Source organism: Sabethes cyaneus, chromosome 3 (assembly GCF_943734655.1).
Source record: "Sabethes cyaneus chromosome 3, idSabCyanKW18_F2, whole genome shotgun sequence".
NCBI lineage: Eukaryota > Metazoa > Arthropoda > Insecta > Diptera > Culicidae > Sabethes > Sabethes cyaneus.
In genome coordinates, this window is record NC_071355.1 from 6,111,717 (window position 1) to 6,123,917 (window position 12,201).

Sequence of the window (12,201 nt, forward strand, 5' to 3'; positions counted from 1 at the left end):
ATAAGTAAATAAATAAATAAACAAATAAACAAAGAACGGTAATACGGAACAGAAAAGAAAAAAAAACAGAAAGAAAACAGGAAACTATTAAAGGAAATGAGGAAAACGGGAAAAAGATGTCAAACCGAATATAAAAGGAGAAATATGGGAAAAAACAAGGAAAAATGGAACAGAAAAGGATGAAAAAAAGGGAAAGGGGACGAAAAAAACGGAAAAGAAAAAAACAACCGGAGAGGTTTATAGGGACCTACAAACAAAACGAATGCAACATAAAAGACGGTAAACGGGGCATCACAACGAAAAAAAACGGAACACGAGAAACGATAAACGAGCAAAAAAAGAGAAAGACGAAAACTGGAAACGAAAAAAAGAGGAAAAGAGGAAGAGCAATGGCAGGAAACGGGAAAGAAATAACAAAAAAAAGAGTGATAAACATAAGGGAAAACAGGACTGAAAATAAGAAAAAATTGGACAGGAAATAGAAAAAAAAATCAATGAAACAGGATCCACGGGACACAAAAAGGAGGAAAAATGAAAGAAAAGTCAGAAAAAAATCAAGAAAACGGTACAGCAAAAGAGAAAAAAAGGAAAAACCGAGAGTGGAAAAGAGAAAAAAGATAAAACAGAAAAGGTGTGAGGGAATAAGACGTAAAATGTCCATTCTAATTTCAAGCAAAACTTCGTTGCTAATTTCGTGTCCGTGTCCGGCTTAAAGTAAAACCAAATTGGTCCAAATTCAAGTCTAATTTAATGTGCACGGTCAAGTTCAAATTCATGTCTAATTTTTAGCCCATTTTCAATTTCAATTTTAGGTTCAATTTCAAGTACAAATTCTGGTTTAATTTCAAGTCCAAATCAAATTTCTACTTTAATTTCAAATAAAATTTCAAGTCCAATTTCGAATAAAATCAGCAAATTCTGTTTTAAGTCTAATTTCATGTAAAACTTTCGGTCCGAATTACTCTAAATTGAAGTTCAGTTCAATTTCAAACACAATTTCAAGTCCAATTTTCAATACCCAAATACCCATACCCAAATTAGTTCAGAATTTCAAGCCCAATTTAATCCAAATTCAAGCTATATTTAAAACTGAAAACTGACTAAAATCGAACTAAAAATGGACTGAAAATTCACTGAAAAGAGTCTGCAAATAGATAGCAAATTGACTGAAAATGGACTAACAACGAATTGAAAACGCAATGAAATAGACTGAAAATGAATAGAAAATCGGTTGAATATCGACTGAAAATGGACCTGAAATAGACTAGCAGTGCATTGGAAATGAACTAAAAACGAAATGAAAATGGTCAGAAAATTAACTGACAATGGACTGAAAACCCAAGGAACAATTCTAATTTTCGTGACCAATTTTATAAAACCGCTAATAAAACTATGAGCTCCACCAGAACTTTCTAATGACCGCTGTAAAACTGCTTTCTGACCAAGTGGCTCACTCCTCAGAATGTTTTTATAACCTCTACAAGAATCAGGTTATAAACTCAAGTAGTTGTATCACGCTCTGCTGAAAGCAGCAATAAAACCGATCAAGCTTTCGCTGCCATCATTTAATAAAGCTTTTCGCTTTTCGCAAAAGCTAAATATCAGTTCGCCAGCTTTGTCAACTTGAAAATATATCCGTGAGCAGAAAAGTTAAAGTTTTACTGACAGATCATTCTGAACGATTTGGTTTATAGCGACCATAATGGAATATCCCATAGAATAAATAATGATTTTTTAGCAGTCTCAGTTCGTTTAAAGCATGTGCGCATTATATTGTATCGTGCAAATTGATATGATAGGCTGATAAAATCAACGCGTCATTGAAATTTTGCAATTTTTGAAAACTGGTTGTTTTGATAAAGTAAATATATTTAGTTAGTCAATCTCAATTTCTAGCAAAATCATTTTGATTGATTCCTATGACAGGAAAACCGATTGATAGCAAGATGCTTGAAATCTTAGTTGGTGGAATCGTATTACGGGAAGCAAAAACCTACATTTCGACATGGTTTTTCCCAGGCAGATCGACGACAACAAACTTAGCACAGTTTACTTCCCATTGCATTAAGGGTATGGAAGGAGGAGCCCAAGTCGACACCTTGTATACTGATATTAAGGCAGCATTTGATCGCGTTGATCACTCTATCTTATTGGCAAAAAACTGAACGCCTTGGGGTGTCGCCCAACATGGTAGAATGGTTCAAATCATACCTTGTTGGTCTGTAAATTGGTTTCTGTAAAAATAGGTCATGAATTGCAATGTTTCACAAACTGCTCGGGCGTACCTCAAGGGAGTAACCTGGGGCCATTACTGTTTTCATTATTTTTCGACGACGTCTGCCAAGTTATACCATCAGCCCGATTTCTTATCTATGCCGACGACCTCAAGCTCTTCCTTATCGTACGTTCGACAGCAGATTGCATTGAACTACAGCAGCATCTGAATGATTTTCATGACTGGTGTTCCCGAAACCTTCTGGTCTTGAGTGTATCTAAGTGCTCTGTGATCGCTATTTTACGTAGGCAAAACCCTATTCTTCGGAATTATACTCCTCTAAAGAGCAACTCAATAGAGTAACAGTAATAAAAAATCTTGGGGTACTATTGGACACACAAATGTCTTTGAGAAATCATTACTCGCATATTATAGCACAGACGAACAGAAATTTGGGATTTATCGTAAGAGTTGCCAAAGAGTTTAATGAACCATACTGCTTACGAGCATTGTATTTCTGTCTTGTTCGTTCTGTATTGTAATTCTCAGCTATTATATGGAACCCAAACGCGGCTTCTTGGTCAAACAGAAGCAGTTCAATCAAGGTTCCTGCGCTATGCTCTAAGACGTTTACTTGGCAGAACCCAGTGGAGTTACCACCATACAGTGATCGCTGCCGCTTGCTTTTAATCCACTTTCAGTCCATTTTTGGTCGATTTTCAATCCATTTTCAGTTGTTTTCCAGTCTATTTTCAGTTCACTTTCAGTCAAACTTGTAGTCTTTTTTCAGGTTTTTTTGCAGTGCATTTCCAGTCCGTTTACAGTCTATTTTCTATCCATTTCCAATTCTTTTTTAGTCCGCTTAAAGTCCATTTTTAATTTGTATCGACTCTCTTTTCACTATATTTTCAGTCCACTTCCAGTTCAATTTCTGTATATTTTTGGTCTGTTTTCAATCCGTTTTCTCTCCATTTCCAGTCTATTTTTAGTCCATTTTCGGCGTATTTTCAATTTACTTTTAGTCCTATTTCAGTCGATTTTGAGTCGAAATTTAGTTGATTTTCAGTCAATTTTTGGTTGATTTTTAGTTCAGTTTCAGTCCATTTTCAATCGATTTTTAGTTTATGTTCAATCTTTTCTCAGTCTATTCTCAAGTAACAATTCTAAAGCCACTTGGTTTTACTTGAATTTTTTATAGGTTTTATTGCGGTATTAATCGTTACCTCTAGTTTTATTGTCGTATTGCGCAGTACGAAGAGGATACGAGTCCAAGCACACTTATAGCTAGCTATAAAACCATAATAAAATACGCCGAAAATGGACTAAAAATAGACTGGAAATGGAGAGAAAACGGATTGAAAACGGACCAAAAATGTACATAAATTGAACTGGAAGTCGACCGAAAGTATAATGAAAAGAGAGTCGAAAAAAATTGAAAATTGACTAAAAGCGGACTGAAAAAGAATTTGAAATGGATATAAAATAGACTGGAAACAGACTGAAAACGGACTGGAAATGCACTACAAAAAACCTGAAAAAAGATTGCAGGTTTGAATGAAAATAGACTGAAAATAGACTGGAAAATGACTGCAAATGGATTGAAAATAGACTGAAAAACGACCAAAAGTGCATTAAAATTGTTCGAAATTAGACTGAAAACGGACGGAAAGCAATCGGAACGTAACGAAAATACATTGAAATGGGTTCAAAAGCAATTGAATAAGGACTGAAAATTGATTGAAAATGGATTGCAAATGTACTGATCGAAAATGTACAGAAAAAGGACTGAAAACAGACAGAAAGCGGACGGAATGGACTGAAAATGAATCAAAATGGATTCAAAAGCAACCTAAAACGGACTGAAAGTAGACTGAAAATGGATTAAAGATACACCGCAAACGGACTGAAATAGACTAAAAACAAACAGAATGGATTGAAAACGGTTGAAAACGGAATAAAAATGTACTGAAAATGAACTGAAAGTGGACTGAAAATATATAGTGAAAACAGTCTGAAAACGGACCGAAAATGGAATAAAATCGAACTGCAAACGCAATGAAATAGATTGAAAATGAATAGAAAATTGATTAAAACTTGGCCGGAAATAGACTAAAAGCGGATTGGAAAGTGGAGAGTAGATTGAAAATGGATCGAACTGACTGAAAACGGACTGAAAGCGGATGGGATGGACTGGAAATGGTTTCAAACGCAATTGAAATAGAACTGCAAGTGAACTGAAAACGGACTTAAAATGGACTGAAAACAGACTGGAAACCGATTCAAAACGGACTGAAAATAATCTGAAAACGAACTGGAAATGAACTGAAATTGGACTGAGAACAAACTCAAAATGGGCTTAAAAAGCACTGAAAATAGACCAACTAAATTGAATAATACTAAAAAGAAAAACTATACGGAAATAATTCTAATATTCGAACAATATTGAGTAAAAATCCAGCCAAATTAAGATGAAATTCAAGAGAATTTGTTTGAATTAGTTAAAATTAAATTCACAGTACCAGTACAATTGACAAAATAGGTTAGCTACGTGTTGCAAAAGTTTGGCGTCCCATCTTCGACCATCCAGTCTGTTCAGACCCGAGTGGATTTGACAGAGCCAACAGTTTATTTCCACACTAAAAGTACAGCGAAAAATCTATACCCTTGATAGTAAATATAGGCGTACATAGACTGTGTGCACTCTGAGTCACACCGAACTCGAATAACAAACGAACATTCAATCCATCAGTGCCGTCACTGCTGCTGCAGCTGAAGTCATTCGAAAAGAAGAAATCATCACCAGCGAGTCAGCCAGGGAGCCAGCCAGCATCATCGGTTTGCAGAAGCAGGCGAGCGCGTGATTATGCCCGGTGTGCTGCGCGCCGGATTCCTGACGATGACAGCAGCACTGTGGTGGGTGGCACAGGATAAATATATCATCATCTCACAATCTATTTCCAGCTGAGTCAATAGACACAATGGCCGTGCCAGTAGTGTTCAGTGCGGGATGGCACACATACGGAAGCACGCGAGGAGCTGCAAATTCGCGTGCTGCATCGACCAGCAGCCAGGAGTTGCCGAGTTGAAGGATGGATGTCCTTTCGCGTTACACCCACTCCGAAAAACGGCAACCGGTAATAATGCACCGATGACGATGATGACGATGATGATGATGATGATGGTAGCCCAGCAGTGTTACGAAACCACTGACACGTGACCGTCATGTGGTGAAGAAGCGAATCGCGGATGCAATAGTGGATGCTGTTTCATGTGGTGTATTCCCATGATGACGAGAATGAAAGCCCTTCTCTGGGAGGCATCGACGTTGAAGCTTCATACGGGCGGATGAGTATACGGTTGACGACGACAGTGCTGCAGCACCGAGTAGCGTAATTAAAATGTCGATTGGAATGAATCTGCGGGAAGCAGCATGTTTTGTGGCAGCGCAGCTATAAGTGCCAAGGATCACCACCCAGGCGAGTCTTGTCAGGTGTGTTTTCTACCGATCGACCTGTCCCGGCCAGTCAGTCGTGTGTACACGAAAGCTTTTGCAAGCAGAAAAATTTACTTCTATTCTGCTGACGGCCTGACGCAATCAATGAAAGCATCACAAAATTCCCGGTAGCAGCATCCAGTCGTGCATGTGAACATCACCTATTCATTTCCTCGAATTGTCACACAGGACAGTAAAGAATCAATACATTTTGGTAGGAGGTACTCACATCTAGCAGACTCTTCAGTGTCATATCGGAATAGGAGGGCCTCGTCAGGTAGACCACCGTTTCCAGTGCGTTGATGGCCAGCGTCGTGTTGTCCTTCACCATCTTCACCGTGTCCTGCAGTAGGTATTGAGCGGTTTGATTGTACAGCTGCGGTGGCTGCTCGAACTTGGCCTCCAGCTCCGACAGGACCACCTTCGATTTGAGATTCTGCTTCACCATCTCGGTCTGTAAGGGAGGAAAAAAGAGAAAAGCAGTCAGTGTCAGAGAGTGAGAGTGCGATAGAAGATGCTGATGACAGCAACGGTTACAGTCAGTTACGCGATTCATTAGAGTTCCTCTCCCGGCCGACGGACGACGGACGCGAAGGGATGGCGTACGCCCGGGTTCAAACACTACAGTATATATAATTAACATTAATGAAAATTGATGTTTCTTAGCTTTTGTCGGCGCTGGTGCGAAAGGTTTTCGTTCTACTGCTATGTTGCTGTGCTTTCAGCTACTGGCAGACACGGCGGGAAAAGCCGCACCCGGGTTGTGAACGAAATTAAAAATAAAACTGTTCGTTACAATCACAATAATAATTTCTATTTTGAATTCTTAGTTATTAGACATGGTCCTGTAAATTCGGTTTCTGATCAAGAATTACCTTTTTAGACTGATAGTTTTATATCAACATTTTCATCCCAACATATTTGTAGCTGGAACAAAACGATAGTTGATATAATCGATCCAATAGGCACACAACTGCAAAACATTCCGATGTGTCACATATCGACATTTAATTCGTGTCACGTTCATAATGCTTGGCTTTCGCACCGGTAGAACGCTTTACGATAAAGCACGTTACATTATCTATGGAAGCTTGCTTGTAAGGAGTTGTGATTGAAATAGTAACAAACTAAGCAACAAAAAAATTTTAACAAGGTCTTTGAATCGAAATGACGTTTTGACTGTAGAAGAGTGTACAAATGACGCTATTTTTATTGATCTAGTAAAATAGGCATACCGCCATTGGGTGAAATGAGTGCTTTTTCACCGTAAACTATAGCAATAAAAGTCAGGGGTGACATTGCGCATCTCGTTTCGAGTGGTTTTCGTTCGAGACGCCCATTTGTTTAATGTGGTCGAAACGAACCGAAATCACTCGAAACGAGATGCGCAATGTCACCCCAGATTGTAGCAACGTCTGCCTTAATTTTAGGGATAGTTCATAAGGAAACAGCGAAATTTCATTTTAAATAACAACATTTTAACCAATAACTGGAGCAATAACATTTATTGGGAAAGATTGGAAAGTAACTTATTTCAAATTGCTAAAACAACAGTAGTCCAAAAGGGCGAAAAGTGGAACTTTTTTCCTGGTGTCTCTTGGTTTAGATTTATCATTTATGGTCTTAAGCACTTTTGTTCGTATGAATATCCCCCTTAATATAAAACTGTCAAAAGTTAGTCATCGCTTACTATAATAAAAATAAAAAAATAACTTTTTAGTGTTAGAAAATATAGACATGGTTTCTTCGGCAAAGTTGTAAATATTGTAGAAACAAACAACTTTGCTGAAGAAATAAAATTTCTATCTTTATCGAGTGCTGAACTATAGGGCATATTCGTTAAAACTTCTTTAAAAATTGATTTTTTATACTTAGCTTTTGTTAGTTGCATTCTACAAGAAAAGAGTGTTCTAGGCAATTATCGAAGCTCTCAAAATACACGTTTTTGTAGAAGACCGCAAATCTCTTGGACTTTTACTTGCTGAGTTATCGCATATTCAAGCTATAAATTTCCGTAGCTTTGCGAGCCAATGGGGTAAAATGGGGCAGGCGGATTTATGAAATCAGCCATTCATCTTAAAACTTAAGTAGATTACACTCCCTCCACAATTATGGTTCACCCACAATTATGGATCACTTTTGTGTTTCAAGTTAAATAACTCAGTTAAACTAACTGTTTGAAGGTATGAAGCATTTTTGCAACGAAATATACCCTATTAACTAGCTTTTAGCACTTAAAACATCCTTTAAATCCCGACATTGATACTTTTTCAATGAGCGTATAAAGTTGTTATCGAGAATATATCAAAATGTCTGTCGTTTTTTCAATCAGCATAAGCTGTATGTTCCTCATTCATAAGGTTGCTATGTGACATAATCACCAATTTTCGAGCAAAAAATGACTCGTACATAAAGATCAAGCTAAGTTCTTTACGATTCAGCAAAATATTGGTGGTTACCAATAGTTTTCCTGTAAAAATAAGTAATTTTCGAAGTGATCCATAATAGGGACCAAAACAAAGTAATTTTTCACAATTATGGATCACTTTGATTCCAATGTAATTTTTACAATTTCAAACAGTTTAGCACCTATTACAAACATTTTTTAAGCAGAATCGAAAGCTGCACAGAGCTGAGTTTTTGGAAAATGCTGTTTCTGAATTACTCAGGACAGGAAAGCTACGTAAGGCAGTAAAACGCTATGATGGTACATATGCAACGGTTCATCGCAAAAGTTAAGCGAATGTTAGCTCTCTTGCAACAATCTAAAACGTTAATTTTTTCCTTAACTTTTTAGAGAGTTACGCGCGATTTCCTTCTATATTTATTTTTCATTTTTTCGGTTTATTGTCGCCTTTCCACTGTTTCATACAGAGTCGCAACATAGCAGCGATTGAATTAAACTCTTGCATCGATTAACTTTTCCGAGATCCACTGTACTTACATCGTTAATAACAATTCAGAAAAAAGAAAACTTCATTCTATACTAGTCTTTTCGGAGTCAACGCAGCTGGTGAGCCTAAGATTCTTTTCCAGGACAAAAAATCAGTCGTGAAATCGCGAAAAGCGGTTCCCAAAGGCTGATTGGTAGGTGTCTTCGAAGAAGGACGGCAGGCATCTAAAGACAGACCAAAAGCCACACAAGGTCTTTCATACGATTTGAAACATGTTATTTTTATGTTATTACATGATTTGAATGAAGTTCATTGAATGAATTCGCTGCAAAAAGTGTATTTTTATTTTGATCCAAAATATGGTGAAAATTGTTTCATAATTGTGACCGCTTCCAAAAGTGATCCATAATTGTGTATTTGATCAGTCATAACATAAGCTTAATTTCCGTGGAAAACTTACAATAAATGGGTTTAATAACTGAATCAACCGAAAGATTACATATTTCTGTAACTAAAAACATTTATAAACTGCTTTTAAACAATAGTATGCGCTACAATTGATTGTTTTAAAATCATACTTCTGCTTAAATGGGGGGATCCATAATTGTGGGGGAACTATACTACAAACTTGTATGTGTTCCACTTGTCCCCAGCTACCCAAATGAGAGTATGGCAAGCAGGCGTTTTATGTGTTTCGCATTCGCGAAAGGCTCGATACACGTCCATTTTTTGTGTTCGTAGATAGACACATAGTTCCTTCGGCAAAGTTATAGAAAATATAAAGATAAACAATTTTGCTAAAGAAATGACATTCTATCGCTATCGAGTGCAGAGCTGTAGAGCATTTTCTATGGAAATTCTTTAAAAATAAGTTTTACATATTTACCCGATCTTTCAGTAAAATGTTTTAGCCTAAAAAACAGTAATCGTAGGATGGCGAATCTTACCGCAAAACTCCGCCCTTTTGGGTCCAACTTGATTTAAAATCATAATTGAAATTGGAAACTTGAAATCGCACTTAAAATAGACATGAATTTAAACTAATTTGGGCTTAATACTTTACCTCATATACAACATACAAGAACTTGGACTTAAAATTGTATTTGAAATTAGACTTGAATTTAGAATAATTTTTACTACCAATCAGACATAAAACAGACCTTGAAGTGTTAATTTGGAATTGGGTTAAAAAATTTATCTCAAATTGGTATTGAATTTGACATGAAATTGGACGTAAATTGGATTTAATTTTATTCTGTTTTTAGCTCTCTCTTTTCTCTATCCTCCCCGTTTTCTTTTAGATCGCGTTTTCGCCATTTTCTCTTCCGTTTTACTGTTTTTTTTTTAAACTAGGAATGGGCGAACGGCTCACGAGCAGTTCAAATGAACCGGTTCACATGAAAGACCGTTAAAATGAACGACAAATGAAAAAATAAACAATGAGACAGAATGAAAAAGGAAAAAAAACAAAGAGGAGCACGATGGAAAACGTGACAAAAACTGGACAAATAGAAGGAAGGAATAGGAATAGCGTGCGTGAGAAAAAAGAGTAAAAACTGGCATGAAAAAAGGAAAAACGTAACAAAATGGGAGGTAAAACGAGACATAAACATTGCAAAAAAAGAAGAAAAAAAGGGAGTACGAGGCAAAAACAAACAGACTGAGAAGAAAAAGAAAACAAGAAAAATGAAAGAAAAGAAGAAAATACTATCAAGAAAACGAAAAAAACAAGAAAGACAGGGAAGATAAACTGGAAAGGAGAAACAAGGCGGGATAAAATAGGAGCAAAAACTGGGATTGACGAACGGAGGAAAAGGAAAATGTGGAGGCATTTTATATTCCAATGGAGAAACGAGAACAGAAAAAGAGATAAAAACGATAGAAAACAGAATGCGACAGAAAAGAAAGACGTAATAGCAGGTAGAACGGAAAGACAGGCGATACACTCAAGTGTTTTTTTACACTGTTTGCTTAAACTACGTGACAAACTACGTGACAAATGTCGGGCTTCTCGCAAATGTAATGAGAAATAAATGAATTTTTTTTGTTTGTTTTTACTGGTACTGACTTTATCGCGGTCAAACGTAAAACTCTTTTTTGATTAAAGCAGAGGAGCGTTTGGTGCGAAAAATGTTAGACTGAATACTGGGCAAGTTTCGATCTGCGGCTAAAAATATTGGGCTTAGCGTGGCACCGGGACTCCAACCCGGAATTTCTCGATTAGTACTTGAGTGCTTTACGCATTTAAACTATACCACACCCGTATATTAATTAGTCTCAGATCTAGTTTTTGTCCCACCAGTCCAAGCATTCCATCTTTCGCACACGTTATTGTTTGTGGTGACGGTTATTGTTTGTAATTCGAGAAATTCCGGGTTGGAGTCCCGGTGCCACGCTAAGCCCAATATTTTTAGCCGCAGATCGAAATTTGCCCAGTATTCAGTCTAACATTTTTCGCACCAAACGCTCCTCTGCTTTAATCAAAAAAGAATAAATGAATGTTGCTCTGTTCTTAATAATCGAAAAAACAAACCGTGTAAAAAAATACTTGAGTGTAATGAAAAACGGAACAGAAAACGAGTTAAAAAGCGAAAGAAGATGAAAACCGGGTTCGAAAAAAAGACCAAGACAGAAAGTGTCATAAAAAGAGACTGGAAAAGAAAAAAACATGTTTGAGAACAAGGAAAAAGAAAGAAAAACAACGAAGAACGAAGGAAAATCAGACTGAGTAAATGACAAAAAACGGGACAGGAACAGAAGAGAAGAGGAACAGAGAACAAAGAGGAAAATTAAATAAGAATTGACTTAAAAAGAAAAATGAATTATGAAAAATAAAAAAATGGGACATAAAAAAAAGCGAAAACATGAAAACGAGAGGAAAAAGGGATAAAACGATACCGGAACGGGAATACGGAACAGAAAAAAAGAGAAACTAAAAAGAACGAGAAGAATAGCCAGAGAGGAAAAAGAAAATTGAAGGATACAAGGAAAACGGGAAAAAGGTTAAACCGGATACGAAAGGAGAAAGATGGTGAAGAAAAATATGACAGAAAAGATGGATAACGGCGCATCACGCCAAAGACAAACGGAACAGACGAACCCAAAAAACGAGAAAGAAAGGAGATAAAAAGAGTAAAGAGGGACAGAAAAAAGGTAAACGACAAAAAAAAGGAAAACGAAGAGAAAGTGAGAACAAAAACCAAGAAATCGGTACAGGAAAGGAGAAAAAACGGAAAATAATTAGAAAAACGGGACACAAAAACAGAAATACAAAATGAAAAACAAAAATGATGTAAAACGTGTGATTCTCTCAGACGGAAAATGACCATTCTAATTGCAAGTAAAACTTTGTTTTCAATTTCGTATCTGCTTCCGGCTTGAAGCAAACCTTGAAGTACCAGTTGGTCCAATTTCAAGTTTAATTTCACGTCTGATTTTAAGCCCAATTTCAAGTCCTAAAATTAGTTCAAAATTGAAAGCCCAATTTAGTCCAAATTCAAGCCTCATTTAATGTCCTATGTGAAGTCCGATTTCAAGTACAATTTCAACGTTGATTTTAAATCTAATTGCACCCGAAAGTCCGAAGTATTCTGACAAGT

The 12,201-nt window shown here is 36.7% G+C and overlaps 1 protein-coding gene across 1 annotated transcript in view; it reads right to left on the reverse strand.

Annotated features, from left to right (window-relative positions):
- The window catches only part of LOC128744360 (protein tweety-2-like), a 165,419-nt gene that overhangs the window by 25,133 nt on the left and 128,085 nt on the right, over positions 1-12,201 (reverse strand). The window contains exon 3 of the mRNA XM_053841309.1: positions 5,938-6,162. Within this exon, the coding sequence (XP_053697284.1) occupies positions 5,938-6,162 (225 nt within the window). The remainder of the gene's footprint in view (positions 1-5,937; positions 6,163-12,201) is intronic.